The sequence below is a fragment of the Bombina bombina genome, chromosome 4, assembly GCF_027579735.1.
Source record: "Bombina bombina isolate aBomBom1 chromosome 4, aBomBom1.pri, whole genome shotgun sequence".
In the NCBI taxonomy this organism is placed as follows: Eukaryota; Metazoa; Chordata; class Amphibia; order Anura; family Bombinatoridae; genus Bombina; species Bombina bombina.
This window is the reverse complement of record NC_069502.1, coordinates 1,232,512,902-1,232,531,892: the sequence shown is the minus strand read 5'-3', so window position 1 is coordinate 1,232,531,892 and position 18,991 is coordinate 1,232,512,902. Positions and strand designations below refer to the sequence as shown.

Here is an 18,991-nt window from a genome sequence, read left to right as displayed (position 1 = left end):
AGCACTAAATAATGTAAGTTAAATTCCCACTGAAATGCATTTTTATACATGCTGTGCTGCTACCCCCCCCCCCCCCCTCCTAACACACATCACAATTTATTTCATTTGAAAGCAGATGCAGAAAACACATAACCAGGTTCTTTCTGCATTTTGCCCTACTGCATCCTTGCCAGTCTGCCATATGTAACAACAAATGCAACAGTATATGTGGTAAGGTTTAGTGCAGAATAGCTGGAGTTACAGCACAGGCTTTTATTTGCTGGTCATTCCATAACCACAAGAAAGGGAACCTCCAGCTTATAATGCCTCTGATGCTATCACTAACTCAAGCATCAAAGAAAAAGTAACCCAGGTTTGCTTTTCACCCTCACACTTTTTTTTAACATTCTGTGTGTGCTATTATTTCTTGCAATATGGCAGCAATTTCAGTATCACTGTAAAAAAAAGCACATTACAGTAGAGCAGTTATAGTAGAACAGACAAGTAAGCAGTTTATTGGAGTACTATGTTTCCAAAGCTTTACCTAATCTGCTCTGCCTCTAAACACCTATTGTAAATAGCACACCAGAAACTGGAATGTTCCCAGGAAAATACTAGGGACAGTTTATAAGTATGAATAAAGTGTTTCAACATTTTACTTCTGAGCCTATATTCAGCCCTTTGCTGGTGCATTTTTTATACTTAATTACCAAGTCCATACCTCAGGGCAGATGTTTACTTCCAGGACAATTGTACTAACAGATAGGAAGCCATTATACTGGGATTGTCCTAGCAAAATAGGGACAGTTGAGAAGTATGAGAAAGTGGCTCATATGATAAAAACCCCTACATTTTAACACTTTCACTTCTGAGCCTTAGCTGACAGTTTTTGAACTCTATGCAAAATTAATTTCATTTTTATGTATTGAGGCCTAATCCATTAGATGATTTGTTCAAAGTGAGTTTAAGATCATTTAGATTTATAAGATAACCTAACTATTACATACTTTTTGAGTGGCTTCTCACTGTGCAGGTAGTTGTAGTACTTAATAAATTGCTTTTTTTATCAGTAAATAGTCTCTAATTGTAGATACATATTGATTTATTAGAAAAAATATAAAAAAAGTGTGAGGGTGAAAAGCAAAACTGGGTTACTTGATCTTTGATGCTGGTGCCCCTATAGCACACAGAATCTCAAAGATGATCTCATAAATGCACAGGGAGGGACTGGGTAATGGGTATATTTAATTACTATTCTCAATCTCTTCTCAGTGTCAGTGATGATGACCATATAAGTTACAATTGAGGTCTGTCAGTCATATGAAAGCTATCATTTTATTAGAAAAACCTGAATTATTTTACAGTCCGTGTACACACCCCTAGAAAATACTCCTGAAAGTTTATTTACTTTTATATGGCCAATTAGGAACATTTATAAATGAGCCACAGCACATATCAGCCAATCACTGTACAGCATGTATAATGCTAGGGGGGATGAAAATGGCAATATTATATATTATGGGAGAGTGTGTGTGAGGGAGAGTGCCTGTGTGTTTTTGTGTAAGTAAGTGAACTGTGAGGCAGTGAGTTTGTGTGTGTGAGAGAGTATGTCTATGTGAGAGAAAGGGTGGGGGAGAGTGTGTGTTTTGGAGTGTGACAGAGAATGTGAGTTTGAGGGAGTGTTTTTCTTTCTTTCAGTTATTCCATTCATTTTGCTCCATGTTGCATAAGACTATAGACCCTATACACCTTTTTCATGTCTCTTTTTAATGGTAAAATAGTGCTGCCATATGTCACTTTGAATATTATAAACGGCATACAATTTCAAACGTTTCAACTTACTTCTATTAACATTTTGCTTCATTCTTTTGGTATCCTTTATTAAAGGAGCAGCAATGCATTGTGGGGAGCTATCGGAAAACAATGGTAAGCCATAGGCTGAATGTGTATATGTGCAGCCACCAATCAGCAGCTAGTTCCCCAGCTCTTGAGCCTACCTAGGTATGCTTTAAAATAAAGGATACTAAGAGAACAAAGCAAATTAGATAATAGAAGTAAATTGGAAAGTTGTTTAAAATTGCATGGTCTATCTAAATTATAGAGTGTTTCTCAGGCGTATCATGGCCAGTGCCTCACCAGCCTCTGACCTCACCGCACTTCACTGATGATTACATATCACTAAATATTAAAGGCTATCCCTTCATATTAGGTATATGACTACATATCACTTCATATTAAAGGCTATCACTTCATATTAGGTATATGATTACATATCACTAAATATTAAAGGCTATCCCTTCATATTAGGTATATGACTACATATCACTTCATATTAAAGGCTATCACTTCATATTAGGTATATGATTGCATATCGCTAAATATTTGGTATATGACTAAATTGAATACATATATCTTCATATTAAAGGCTATCACTTCATATTTGGTATATGATTACATATCACTAAATATTAAAGGCTATCACTTCATATTAGGTATATGATTACATATCGCTAAATATTAAAGGCTATCACTTCATATTAGGTATATGATTACATATCGCTAAATATTAAAGGCTATCACTTCATATTAGGTATATGATTACATATCGCTAAATATTAAAGGCTATCACTTCATATTAGGTATATGATTACATATCGCTAAATATTAAAGGCTATCACTTCATATTAGGTATATGACTACATGTCACTTCACATAAAAGGCTATCACTTCATATTAGGTATATGATTACATATCACTTCATATTAGGTATATGATTACATATTAGGTATATGATTACATATTAGGTATATGACTACATATTAGGTATATGACTACATATCACTTCATATTAGGTATATGACTACATATTAGGTATATGACTACATATCACTTCATATTAGGTATATGACTACATATTAGGTATATGACTACATATCACTTCATATTAGGTATATGACTACATATTAGGTATATGACTACATATCACTTCATATTAGGTATATGACTACATATTAGGTATATGACTACATATCACTTCATAATAGGTATATGACTACATGTTAGGTATATGACTACATATCACTTCATATTAGGTATATGACTACATATTAGGTATATGACTACATATCACTTTATAATAGGTATATGACTACATATTAGGTATATGACAACATATTAGGTATATGACTACATATCACTTCATAATAGGTATATGACTACATATTAGGTATATGACTACATATCACTTCATAATAGGTATATGACTACATATTAGGAATATGACTACATATTAGGTATATGACTACATATTAGGTATATGACTACATATCACTTCATAATAGGTATATGACTACATATTAGGTATATGACTACATATTAGGTATATGACAACATATTAGATATATGACTACATATTAGGTATATGACTACATATTAGGTATATGACTACATATTAGGTATATGACAACATATTAGGTATATGACTACATATCACTTCATAATAGGTATATGACTACATATTAGGTATATGACTACATATTAGGTATATGACAACATATTAGGTATATGACTACATATTAGGTATATGACAACATATTAGGTATATGACTACATATTAGGTATATGACTACATATTAGGTATATGACTACATATCACTTAATATTAGGTATATGACTACATATTAGGTATATGACTACATATTAGGTATATGACTACATATCACTTCATATTAGGTATATGACTACATATTAGGTATATGACTACATATTAGGTATATGACAACATATTAGGTATATTACTACATATCACTTCATATTAGGTATATGACTACATGTCACTTCATATTAAGGGCTATCACTAAATATTCTGGATATCTTGGTATTACCTCAGATTGACAGCACTTCATATTATATACATGTATCAATTCTTTTAAAAGTTATCACTTGACTTTGAATCTAACCAGAGGCGGTGCAGATCTGAAGACTCAGAACCACTCAGAACGGAACACCGGGACAGGGTGAGAGTCTGGTGCGGGTGATCTGGGGCTAGGCTACTCATCCGTAAACGACTGATAAGCTGATCTGGAGGTGTCCGAGCCTGAAGCTGAACGGACAAGCTGTGACATTCGGAGCGGAGAGCAGTGGCGCGAAAAGCCGCCATCTTGGCTACAACCTGACAGGCCCAACACACACTACGGCGCTCCCGGGAACATCTGACTCGCCTCAATCAGCAACCAGTGAGGGGGTGAGTGGAGACTGGGGAGAGGTGCAGCCATCCATACCGGAGTACTTTTAAAGTAAGTCCAAAAAACATACACAACGTGGACAATCTTAATTCTGGGAAAAATAATTCAACCCACATCAAAAGCACAAAACAAATAACGACATAGACTGGACTTGGGGCCACAAAACCCAGAGTCAATATAAATAAAGGCCACACTAGCAACTGAGATATAGCAGCTACTATAATCATTTATACCTTGGCAAAGACCATTGCTGCAAAAACCAGCACACTTTTACAAACCTCTATAAAGCAGACTATCTAATAACCTTAGAGTAAAAGAACACTACTAAAGGGGTCTAATAAATCTCTAATCTAAAATGTAAGCAACCCCTCAAATTATACTGGGAAAGAAGATGCTTTAGCGATATACAGAAGCACACTAGGGCCATTATCAATATGATATAGAAACATAGATTTTGCCTCTTGTTAGTTGTAATTTTTTATCTACTGCCTGCCTGAATAGCCATATCAGAAGAAACACTAGGTTACCTCATATACCACTGGTGTTTTAACAATATATTACCTATAAGTTAACCGAACATCTATCTCATATATACTTCTTCATCTACAAGATGTCTTCTAAAAGATCAGCTAAAGGGGAGAAACCAATTAAACCATCAGCCATGTCAACATTTTTTAAAGCCTCCCAAACAAGTAAACAACCCCCAGAAACAGAGGGGGATGAAGAATCTGACACTGACTCTCATCAGTTAACACATGACAACAGTCCACTAACAAAAGCTGACCTCAAAAACCTAGTGTCCAAACAGGACATTGCTGATAACTTTGAGAAATTATGGGAAAAAATTGATTCCATACACTCATCCGTGACCAACAGCCTTTCTGAAATCAAATCTGACCTTTTTGAGATGGGTAACAGAATAGAGACATTAGAAGACCAAAAGGATGCCATGGTGGATGAAATGGAGCAAACCATGTCTACACAACAACAACTACTAGAGGACTTCCAAGATAAAATTGAAGATTTGGAGAATAGGAGCAGGAGGAATAACATCCGCCTCAAAGGAGTCCCGGAAGAAATCACTCCTACGGAAACCCCTGCATACCTCACCCAGCTCTTCACTCAAATCACTAACTCTCCAGCGGACTATGTCTTTCATATTGAGAGAGCACACAGAGCGTTAAAACCTAAACCCAAACCAGGCCTACCGCCGAGAGACATTATAATCAAATTAACATTTTTTCCAGATAAAGACAAAATCCTACAAGCTGCAAGAAAGCACCCAACCTTCAAATATCAAGGAAATGTTATCCAATTCTACCAAGATCTTAGTGTGAGAACACTGCAGAGGAGAGGGACCTTACGTCCGCTTACCACTATACTTAGAAAACATCAGATACAATATAGATGGGGGTTTCCATTTGCCCTATACATAATAAAAGACTCTAAGACGATCACACTAAAAGATCCAGAGGACATTCCAGAGATCTGCAAGATTCTAGACCTAGAAATCCCTAATATTCCAGCTTCAACAACAAACCCAACAAAAAGCAAAGACCCAGGCAGGCAGCCAGAACTATCTAAATGGCAAAAGATCAGCCATAAGAAACAGAAAACCAAGGAAACAAGGGGCAAAACCTCCTAGAAGACCTAGTCAAAGATCATAACTATAAATATATAAGTTAGGTACCCCCTACAAGGGGAAAATACAAAGAAGAATGACTAAGAGAACTAAAGAGTGATGAAAGTCTAACCCGCGTCAAGAATATATGGAGAAGAGACTTTACCTGCTCTATCCCTAGATGGGGACACTACGACGGGACTCGATTTTTGAAAGTTCTTTTAGAGTTCTGTTTACAAAGGCCGTATAATGTGGTGGAGATTAATCTTCCCCCAGTATGATAGACTTTTCTGTGTTTATTTTCATGGTATTTCATAGATTACTAACTAAAGGTCCTACTGTTGAGGACTATAAAATGCTGTTTATTCTGTATTCAATAATGTTTTCTCTTTTTGACTCCCTCCCCTTCCCCAGTGACGACACAGCAGAGACCACTAAATGCAATCCTGATCTCCTGCAAGTAATTCAGCTAAGTATCCAGCCCAGTGATCCACAGGTAAAAAAATTCCTTTTACAACATCCACACATAGACACAACACTATGAACCCTAAAATAAAAATATTATCCCACAATGTGAGGGGGTTAAACACTGACGTTAAAAGAAGAATAGCGATGACGCAATACACATCCCTACAAGCTAACATACTGTTCCTCCAGGAAACTCACTTACTTAAAGATAGCATTCCTAAATATTGGGCAAAACACTTTAATACCCACTATCATTCTACGGCAATATCTAAAAAAAGAGGCACATCCATCCTGATACATTCATCACTCAATTTTACTGCAGAAACCATAATAACAGATACTGACGGAAGATACCTGATTGTCAAAGGTAGAATACTAGATTCAGAAATTACACTATGCAATATATACGCACCAAATGAGAATCAACACAAATTTTTTCATCACATATCATATTTACTCACACAATGGTCACATACTAAAATATTCTTAGCCGGGGATTTCAATGTCACTATGTCACCTATTAATCCCACCAACATCAAACCCTTGACCAACAAACAAGCTAGACACAATCGTATTGTTAAATCAATTAAGGACAGTCTACATCCCCACTCTTTGATAGAGACATGGAATACCCTGTATGGTCAGACAGATGACACAACGTTCTACTCAGCAGCACACAAAACCTATGTCAGACTTGACTATATATATGTGAGTCAGATTTTACAACCTCTACTAGATAGTTCTCAGATACACACCTGTGTGTGGTCTGACCATTCCATAATCACTCTACAGATTAACGGCATAAGTGACCCAGGTAGAAGCAGAACTTGGACTTTTGACTCGTCTTACATTAAAAACCCCCAAATACACGACAATGTATTACAACAATTAATTGAATACTGGCACATAAACACAGACACCACAACTAACCCAGGGATTACATGGGCAGCACATAAGGCGGTCCTAAGAGGGATACTAATTAAAGAAAAAGCAAGACAGGTTCGGAAATATAGACAGCAAGTACAACAACTTCACGTAGAGATTGAGGGATTAGAAAGGCGACACAAACATAACAAAAATAAAGCCAACCTAAAGCTACTTCAAACTAAAAGATCTGCCCTAGCTTCACTACTCCACACACAAGCCACTAGAGCCATTCACAAAATCCAGGCACAATACTTTATATTCGCGAACAAACCAGATAGATACATGGCACACAAAATCAGAGAGAGATGTAAGGCCTCCGCGATTCCGCTAATAGAGACACTAAATAACACTACGACCTCACATCCGCAAGAAATTGTAGATACTTTTGCAATGTACTATGGAGAATTATATAACGGGAAAAAAGTTATACATAATAAAGAGACAGAAACACTCACCTCAAAATTCTTCTCCCAAACTCTATTACCAAATATAACCATAGAACAAAAGGAAACAATTAACGCACCTATCTCCACTATAGAAATACTAGGGGCCATCAAAGATCTTAAAACTGGAAAGGCGGCAGGACCAGATGGCTTCCCAGCCGAATACTACAAACTATTTAAAAACTCACTAGTCCCACATCTGGTGAAATTCTGTAATCACATGATGGAAGGAGGAGAGATCCCCCCAGAATTACTAGCTGCTAAGATAGTTGTAATCCCCAAGCCAGGAAGAGACCACAAAAAATGCCAGAATTACCGCCCAATATCTCTCATAAATCAGGATCTTAAAATATTTACAAAAGTAATAGCAAACCGCCTTAAACACATCATTCCCCACTTGGTTCATCCAGACCAGGTGGGATTTATCAAGGATAGGGAAGCCCCAGACAACATCCGAAAAGTTACTAACTTAATACAATTCTTAGGAGAGACACGGACGCCTTCTCTGCTCCTATCTTTGGATGCGGAGAAGGCGTTTGATAGAATAGACTGGGACTATATGTTCTTGGTACTACATCATATGGGTTTTGAGGGAGCATTCATTAAAGCCTTAAAAGTTATATACTCGTGCCCAGAGGCCCAGGTCTCATCAACAGGATATAAGTCAAAATCCTTCCCAATTTGTAATGGCACCAGACAGGGATGTCCCCTGTCCCCATTGCTTTTTGCACTCTGTATAGAACCACTAGCAGTCACGATTCGCTCACAAACCGATATATCAGGGGTCAAGATAAACACATCAGAATACAAACTATCCCTCTTTGCTGACGATATTTTATTGACTTTGACGAACCCATTAATATCTTTACCCAATCTCTATCAATTAATAAGGAACTTCTCAACTATTTCGGGATTTAAAATCAATCCAGACAAATGTGAAGCTTTGCCCATTGCGATATCCCAGCAGACTCAGACATTATTAGAAACACAATTTAATTTTAAGTGGATGAGACACACACTAAAATACCTGGGAATACAGCTCCCAACTTGCTCCACACAACTATACAAAGTAAATTACACCCCATTATTCAGACAAATAAGACGGGACCTGGCAAAATGGAAGAGCTTTAATTTTTCATGGCTGGGTAGAATAGCGGCGGTGAAAATGAATGCCATGCCACGAATACTATACTTATTTAGAACCCTCCCTATAAAAATAATAAAAGCGGATTTAGAAACAATGCAAAAAGAAATTTCAATATTTATTAGAGGAGATAAAACGAACAGGATAGCAAAGTCCGTTTTAACCAGACATAAGTCGTTAGGGGGCATTGGAGCGCCAAACCTAATGGACTACTACAATGCAGCCAGACTAGCTCAGGACTCACTACTCTTGAAAAGGTCGAAGGAAATTATATGGCCCACACTGGAAGCGAAAATAGGGGGTTGGGATGAGACAGATTTAATTGTCTGGGACCCTGGGAAGGCACAGAGGGATGGGAAGACACCCAAGCCGTACACCACCAACCTCACTATAAAGACCTGGAAGACAGCGAGAATAAAATATAAACTCTTACAACAGTACTCCCTATCAATACCGATTAGACACATAATGCCAGAGGAACTCTGGGCTCAGCTTAAAAAATGGGAAAATAAGGGCTTGTACAGAGTAGCAGACTATTTAACAGGAAGAAACATAATAACATTTAATCAACTACAGACAAAGATAGACCCACTGAAACTACACTGGTATATGTATCTACAGATACACTCAGCCTTACAAACATATCTAAAACACCCTAGAGAAGAGACCACCACACCAATAGAAATCTTCTGTAAAACAGAGGACCGTAACAAACATACTATATCTTTACTATATGTGTCTATACAGGCCAACCACAATACCTCCAAGACTATGATTATGCTGGCATGGGAACAGGAACTACTTATTTGTAAAAACATAAAAGAATGGGAATCACTGTTTCAGAATGCTGAGAAAGGGTTGATTAGTGTAGATCTTAAAGAAAATGTTAATAAAACTATCTATCGGTGGTACTTGACCCCGACAAGAACGGCCCATATGTACCCACAGGGCAGCAGGTTATGTTATAGAGGCTGTGGAGAAATAGGGACTTATAGACACATGTGGTGGGACTGTAGAGAAGTGAAGGGGACATGGAACAGACTATCTATCTTCCTCAGCCAGATCCTAGATGAAAATATCAGTCTCACGATTCAACAGGCTTTATTACACGAACATATCAGGAAATATAATAAACATATAAATACATTCTTTAGGATCTTATGCACAATCACAAGGATATGCATTGCCAAATATTGGAAGACTGGAGTTCCAACTTGGACAGAGATATACAACAAAATCCAACATACATATACCATGTACGAGTTAGCGTCAAATACACTAGATAACAAAGAAACAGTCCAAACAGTATGGTATTACTGGATAAGCAAAGGTTCCTCAACCCCATGAGATAGCTGGAGAGCAGAGATCTAAGTGGCCATCAAACTATAGACAAACTAAACTCATTGATATACATATAATATAGACTAAGGAATGATGTGTCGTCACCCCCCCCCCTACCCCCACCTCTGATGTCCCCTTTTCAATTTTCAATTTTTAATTTTCAATTCCAAGTTACCCAACCCTATGTTTATTAGATAATGTATTTTAAGATATGGGATATTTCTGGGTACATAAGATCACCCTTAATTAAAAAAGTTTCAGCAGGATGTATGTATGTAGAGTAATATAGATACAAGAAGTAAGAAGAACCATCAATGTGGAGGATGCAGTTTAAAGATAAATGCAATATATAGTTTAAATGATGATAATCTCCTGTTGAATCTACGGTATTACTGCTCATGTATGGACAAAACTATAAAGTGAAGATATTTATATAACCAGTAAACAATACATTGTTATTAACACCTGTACAAACTAACTATCTGAAACTTATGTGACACTGTAAGCATGTAACACAGTATATCCCAATTCAGAGGACAACAGAAGAAAAGACAATTAATGTTATATTATTTTATTTATGTACTCTTGTTCTTCAAAAAATATAAAACAATAAAAACTATTTAAACATAAAAGTTATCACTTCATTAAGAATTATCTCTGTATTATGGTTTATTACTTCACATTTAAGGGTGGCCCCTTCATACTGAGGGGGTTTTACTTACTTTTTAGAGTTATCATTTAAAATTAAAAATATATCACTTCATATTAGGAAATGACATCACATCATTTTGAGATGATTTAATTACATATTAAGAAGTATGACTTTATAGTGACTTGTATCACTTCATCTAGATAACTGAGTGGACTTCCCTTTGTATTGAGAGCTCTCTCTTACTATTTTGTGTTTATATTGATAATTAGCACCTTATTAATGGGTCATCATGTCATTTTGAGGAGGTAGACATTCTTATTGAGGTATTCATATTGGTTCTGCTTTCACTTCATATTGTGAAGTTACAATTACACATTAAGCAGTATCCCTCCATATTGAGTTATTAAGTAGCTCTTTATATTGAGGCAATTTACTTTGTCATCTCTTTATATTGACCTATTCTCTATACCAGAAGGCACATAAGGCCCATATATAAGGACATAAATTATAATCTTGCTCCAAAGACTTTAAATCCAAAAACATTCATAACTGATAAATGATGCTGAGATATTTTACCTGACAAATTCTACATCCAAGACAGTTTCCGGTAGTTGGAGGTGTGATGTTTCTGTTAGCAAGAAAGCCACCCCTCCGGAGATAATGGCTATGACACTGTACATCACGGGGGGAACATGCACCCACACATCCTCCAGCAAAATCACCAGGGGAGCCACTGAACCACCGAGACGGGTCATGAAGGAACAGAAACCAAGTCCAGTTTGTCTGTGGAAAGCCAGAGTAATTAGAGATGGAGTTGTAGGGTACAGTAGCTTATATGGTGGGTCAGCTCACTTAAACAACTCAAGCAGAGCCTCAGTAGAGGGAAGCCCCTGTGAAGAGCACAATATAATACTGTCATTTCAGATCCAGCAGGGATAATAGGGCCTTGTGCAGCGACAGAGGCTGCGGGTTAGATAGGGGAGACATTTAACATCAGATAAAAAAATACATTGGGAATAGACTCGTTAATAAATATTCATTACACAGATGTTACTACAATACAAAATAATCAGAACATTTTACTATTTACTGTTTTATGTCTCTTTTTAAAAAAATAATTTATTTGTATTCCAATCCTTGATAAACATGAAAAAAATTATAGCATGAGAAACATAGGGGCGATTTATAAAAGTCTGGCAGACATGATACGCTGTAGCTTAACATGTCCGCCAGACATCTCTAAATGCCGACAGCATACGCTGTAGCTTATCATGTCCGCCAGACATCTCTGAATGCCGACAGCATACGCTGTAGCTTATCATGTCCGCCAGACATCTCTGAATGCCGACAGCATACGCTGTAGCTTATCATGTCCGCCAGACAACTCTGACTGCCGACAGCATACGCTGTAGCTTATCATGTCCGCCAGACATCTCTGAATGCCGACAGCATACGCTGTAGCTTATCATGTCCTTCAGACATCTCTGACTGCTGACAGCATACGCTGTAGCTTATCATGTCCGCCAGACATCTCTGAATGCCGACAGCATACGCTGTAGCTTATCATGTCCACCAGACATCTCTGAATGCCGACAGCATACGCTGTAGCTTATCATGTCCACCAGACATCTCTGACTGCCGACAGCATACGCTGTAGCTTATCATGTCCGCCAGACAACTCTGACTGCCGACAGCATACGCTGTAGCTTATCATGTCCGCCAGACATCTCTGAATGCCGACAGCATACGCTGTAGCTTATCATGTCCGCCAGACATCTCTAAATGCCGACAGCATACGCTGTAGCTTAACATGTCCGCCAGACATCTCTGAATGCCGACAGCATACGCTGTAGCATATCATGTCCGCCAGACATCTCTGAATGCCGACAGCATACGCTGTAGCTTATCATGTCCGCCAGACATCTCTGAATGCCGACAGCATACGCTGTAGCTTATCATGTCCACCAGACATCTCTGACTGCTGACAGCATACGCTGTAGCTTATCATGTCCACCAGACAACTCTGACTGCCGACAGCATACGCTGTAGCGTATCATGTCCGCCAGACAACTCTGACTGCCGACAGCATACGCTGTAGCTTATCATGTCCGCCAGACATCTCTGAATGCCGACAGCATACGCTGTAGCTTATCATGTCCGCCAGACATCTCTGAATGCCGACAGCATACACTGTAGCTTATCATGTCCGCCAGACATCTCTGACTGCCGACAGCATACGCTGTAGCTTATCATGTCCGCCAGACATCTCTGACTGCCGACAGCATACGCTGTAGCGTATCATGTCCGCCAGACAACTCTGACTGCCGACAGCATACGCTGTAGCTTATCATGTCCGCCAGACATCTCTGAATGCCGACAGCATACGCTGTAGCTTAACATGTCCGCCAGACATCTCTGAATGCCGACAGCATACGCTGTAGCTTATCATGTCCGCCAGACAACTCTGACTGCCGACAGCATACGCTGTAGCTTATCATGTCCGCCAGACATCTCTGACTGCCGACAGCATACGCTGTAGCTTATCATGTCCGCCAGACATCTCTGAATGCCGACAGCATACGCTGTAGCTTAACATGTCCGCCAGACATCTCTGAATGCCGACAGCATACACTGTAGCTTATCATGTCCGCCAGACATCTCTGAATGCCGACAGCATACGCTGTAGCTTATCATGTCCGCCAGACAACTCTGACTGCCGACAGCATACGCTGTAGCGTATCATGTCCGCTGAATGCTGACAGTGTATGCATATTTAACATTGCACAAGCAGTTCTAGTGAACTGCTTGTGCAATGCCGCTCCCTGCAGATTCGTGGCCAATCGGCCGCTAGCAGGGGGTGTCAATCAACCAGATTGTATAGGATCGGGCGGATTCATGCCCACAGCTTCAGAGGCAGCGGACCAGTTAAGGAGTAGCAGTCTTAAGACCACTGCTTCATAACTGCTGTTTCCAGCAAGCCTAAAGGCTCGCACGGAAACAGGGGCATCAGGCATCATTTGGCCCTTGATAAATCAACCCCATTGACTCAATTGTCATATACATAATAATAAAAATAAAAGACCATTGTGCATAAACACTGTTTATCTCTAGAGGTCTATTTAACCATGGTCTTGCGGACCTGATCCGCAATACTCGCCAATCGGCCACCAGCAGGGAGGTGTCAATCAACCTGATCGTACTCAATCGGGTTGAATTGTGGCGATTCCTGTCCATCTGCTCAGAGCAGGCGGACAGGGTTATGGAGCAGCGGTCTGAAGACTCGCCAGAAACACGGGCCCACAAGCTCTATACGGAGCTTGATAAATAGGCCTCCTAGTCTGTACGGAACCTGTCTAAGCCTTGAATAACTAAGATACATATTTGTTAATAAACAAATAAGAAATACATAAACTCAATTTCCATATACAAAATAAAATAAAAAGTTCAATAATATTATACATAAAACATAATTTATGTAAGAACTTACCTGATAAATTCATTTCTTTCATATTGGCAAGAGTCCATGAGCTAGTGACGTATGGGATATACATTCCTACCGGGAGGGGCAAAGTTTCCCAAACCACAAAATGCCTATAAATAAACCGCTCACCACACCCACAAATCAGTTTAACGAATAGCCAAGAAGTGGGGTTATAAAGAAAGGAGTAAAAAGCATCAACAAAGGAATTTGGAAATAATTGTGCTTCATACAAAAAATCATAACCACCATAAAAAGGGTGGGCCTCATGGACTCTTGCCAATATGAAAAAAAAAATTATCAGGTAAGTTCTTACATAAATTAGGTTTTCTTTCATGTAATTGGCAAGAGTCCATGAGCTAGTGACGTATGGAATATATGGGGTATCCGACAAGCTGAAACCAATTTTAATTATCTCTTGTCTGTTAGAGACAGAGTCATGTACACTGAATCTATCTGGAAACCTAAAAAGGTGACCCTTGTCTGAGGAATCAAGGAACTTTTTGGTAAATTGATCCTCCAACCATGTCCTTGAAGAAACAACACTAGTTGATTTGTGTGAGATTCTGCAGAACGTAAAGACTGAGCTAGTACCAAGATATCGTCCGAATAAGGAAACACTGCAATACCCCGTTCTTTGATTACAGAGAGTAGGGCACCGAGAACCTTTGAAAAGATTCTTGGAGCTGTCGCTAGGCCAAAAGGAAGAGCAACAAATTGGTAATGCTTGTCTAGAAAAGAGAATCTCAGAAACCGATAATGATCTGGATGAATCGGAATATGAAGATATGCATCCTATAAGTCTTGTGGACATATAATGCCCTTGCTGAACAAAAGACAGAATAGTCCTTATAGTGACCATTTTGAAAGTTGGTACTCTTACATAACGATTCAAAATTTTCAGATCCAGAACTGGTCTGAATGAATTTTCTTTCTTTGGGACAATGAATAGATCGGAATAAAACCCCAGACCCTGATGCAGAAACGGAACTGGCATGATTACCCCTGATAACTACAGGTCTGAAACACACTTCAGGAAAGCCTGAGCCTTTACTGGGTTTGCTGGAATTTGTGAGAGAAATTTTTTTCTCGCAGGCGGTCTTACTCGGAATCCTATTTTGTACCCCTGAGAGACAATACTCTGAATCCAGTGATTTTGCACCAAATTGGTCCAAACATCTTTAAAAAATCTTAATCTGCCCTCTACCAGCTGAGCTGGAATGAGAGCCACACCTTCATGCGGACTTAGGAGCTGGCTTTCACCTCTTAAATGGCTTGGATTTATTCCAATTTGAGGAAGGCTTCCAATTGGAAACAGATTCCTTGGGGGAAGGATTAGGTTTCTGTTCCTTATTTTGTCGAGTACCGAAAACGGTAAGAAGCTTTAGGTTTACCCTTAGGTCTTTTATCCTGAGGCAAAAAAATTCCCTTCCCCCCAGTGACAGTTGAAATTATTGAATCCAACTGAGAACCAAATAACTTATTACATTGGAAAGAAAGAGATATCAATATGGTAGACAAAAAAGACACAAGAAAAGAGTTGCACACTAATAAGTTAATTCACTAGAGAACAGGTGCTTCCTAGAAAAATACATATGAAACAACATAGAAAAGGAAGTGGGGATTTCACAATAAGAAATTCCCAAAAGTCTAGGTAAATCCAGCACAACTGTAAAATTAAATAAATACACAACAAAAGCTGTATGTCAAAAACGATATAAATATTTATTAACTAAATGCACAATATTCACATTCATACAGTGGATCCCACGCAAAACAGTGTTATAAGGTACTGGCCAAAAAGTTATTATCTGGTGCACCAGGGGAAATAAACCAAAAACAGTCCGTTTAAGACTTGCAGATATTTGTAATCCAATAGGTGCAGCGTAAATGCAAAAAGTGGATTTAATTTTGATGATATCAAAAATGGCATCGCAAATAAAATTATTAGCATGTTGAATCAAGTTAACAATGCTAGACAATTCAGGATCCAATACTTGTTGCACTAAAGTCTCCAACCAAAATGTTGAAGCAGCTGCAACATCAGCCAAAGAAATTGCAGGCCTGAGAAGATGACCTGAATATAAATAGGCTTTCCTTAGATAAGATTCAAGTTTCCTATCTAAAGGATCTTTAAAAGAAGTACTATCTTCCGTAGGAATAGTAGTACGTTTAGCAAGAGTAGAGATAGCACCATCAACTTTGGGGATCTTTTCCCAAAACTTCAATCTAACTGCTGGCAAAGGATGCAATTTTTTTAAACTTTGAAGAAGGAATAAAAGAAGTACCAGGCCTATTCCATTCCTTAGAAATTATATCAGAAATAGCATCAGGAACTGGAAAAACCTCTGGAGTAACCACAAGAGGTTTATAAACAGAATTTAAACGTTTACTAGTTTTAATATCAAGAGGACTAGTTTCCTCCATATCCAATGTAATCAACACTTCTTTTAACAAAGAACGAATATACTCCATTTTAAACAAAGAAGAAGATTTGTCAGTGTCAATATCTGAGGTAGGATCTTCTGAACTAGATAGATTCTCATCAGAGAAGGATAATTCAGCATGTTGCCGGTAATTGGAAATTTCATCAACTTTATGAGAAGTTTTAAAATACCTTTTACGTTTATTAGAAGGCTGGATGGCAGACAAAGCCTTCTGAATAGAATCAGAAATACATTCTTTTAAATTTACAGGTATATCTTGTGCATTAGATGTTGAGGGAACAGCAACAGGTAATGAACTACTACTGATGGATACATTATTTGCATGTAAAAGTTTATCATGACAACTATTACAAACCACAGCTGGAGAAATAACCTCCACAAATTTACAACAAATGCACTTAGCTTTGGTAGAACTGTTATCAGGCAGCAGGGTTCCAACAGTGATTTCTGATTGAGACATCTTCCAAATGTAAGAGAAAAAAACAACATATAAAGCAAAATTATCAATTTCCTTATATGGCAGTTTCAGAAATGGAAAAAAATGCAAACAGCATAGCCCTCTAATAGAGAAAAAAGGCAAGAGGCATATAGGAATGGGGTCTTAAATAATGAAAATATTTGGCGCCAAGTATGACGCACACAAATAGAAAAATATTTTTTGCCGCCAATAACGTCCAGAAATGACACACTCACGTCACAGATGATGCAACCTTGTGAAAGACTCAGCGTCAACTAAGACGCCGGAAATGACGAATTTGCGTCAACGAACATAACTTCGCGCCAAAAAAATCTTGCGCCAAGAATGACGCAATAAACTTTGGCATTTTGCACCCTTGCAAGCCTAATTCTGCCCGCAAATTTAAAAGACAGTCAATTTGAAAAAAGAGACTAAACCCCAGGTAAGAAATAAATTTTCCTAAAAAATGCATTTCCCAGATATGAAACTGAAAGTCTGCAAATGGAAATATACTGAAAACCTGAATCATGGCAAATATAAGTACAATGGATTGGATATTTTCAAGTGCAGATAACTAAAATATATAACCAAACGCACACAAAGTGCAGAGGAAAGAAGAAAATAAATAAATCTGAATTAATATATTTTCCCCCAATGTGGGATATAGCAATTTAGCCGTATGAGCTGGAGGAAGAGAGGGGATCCACAAAATGGGTGCAGAATCTGTAACTGGGTCTCTAATGGGAATGGCATGATGACAATTTCCCATTTTGCCAGGAAAGCTTTTAGTTTGTTATCCAAGTGTATCAGTGGGTCCTGTTGATCAACCGCTAACTGGAATAACGTATTCTTGATAAATGCAGCTATAGATGGTGCACGTTTATTGTTCCATAACCTCAAGATCATTTGTCTAGCAGTTAAAATGGCGGTGTTTTGTCCAGCTGTTTATTTTGAAAGTGTTCCTGAGTAACTAGGAAGATTACTTGCTCTGTATCAAGTTTAATCTTTGTAGAGAGAAATCTATTTAACCAGTAAGCAATTTGTGCCCAGAGTTTCTGGATATTTTGGGACAATAAAAGAAGGTGGGAAGTAAATATGCTCTGGGAAAATTACTCTAGAACAAGCAATATTGCCTTGTGTATGCCATTTAGCCATCTTGCTAGGAGTTATATATGATCTATTAATTAGTCTAGTATGTGATTCCCTATATGAGTATGTGATTCCCTATATGAGTATGTGATTCTCTATATGAGTATGTGATTCTCTATATGAGTATGTGATTCTCTATATGAGTATGTGATTCTCTTTATGAGTATGAGATTATGTATATGAGTATGTGATTCCCTATATGAGTATGTGATTCCCTGTATGAGTATGTGATTCCCTATATGAGTATGTGATTCCCTATATGAGTATGTGATTCTCTATATGAGTATGTGATTCCCTATATGAGTATGTGATTCCCTATATGAGTATGTGATTCCCTATATGAGTATGGGATTCTCTATATGAGTATGGGATTCTCTATATGAGTATGGGATTCTCTATATGAGTATGGGATTCTCTATATGAGTATGGGATTCTCTATATGAGTATGGGATTCTCTATATGAGTATGTGTTTCTCTATATGAGTATGTGTTTCTCTATATGAGTATGTGATTCTCTATATGAGTATGAGATTCTCTATATGAGTATGAGATTCTCTATATGAGTATGAGATTCTCTATATGAGTATGTGATTCTCTATATGAGTATGTGTTTCCCTATATGAGTATGTGATTCTCTATAT

General features: G+C 37.9%; 1 protein-coding gene across 1 annotated transcript in view; it reads right to left on the bottom strand.

Moving 5' to 3' along the window:
• The window catches only part of SLC22A7 (solute carrier family 22 member 7), a 387,518-nt gene that overhangs the window by 19,059 nt on the left and 349,468 nt on the right, over nt 1–18,991 (bottom strand). Inside the window, exon 9 of the mRNA XM_053712778.1 lies at nt 11,396–11,602. Within this exon, the coding sequence (XP_053568753.1) occupies nt 11,396–11,602 (207 nt within the window). The remainder of the gene's footprint in view (nt 1–11,395; nt 11,603–18,991) is intronic.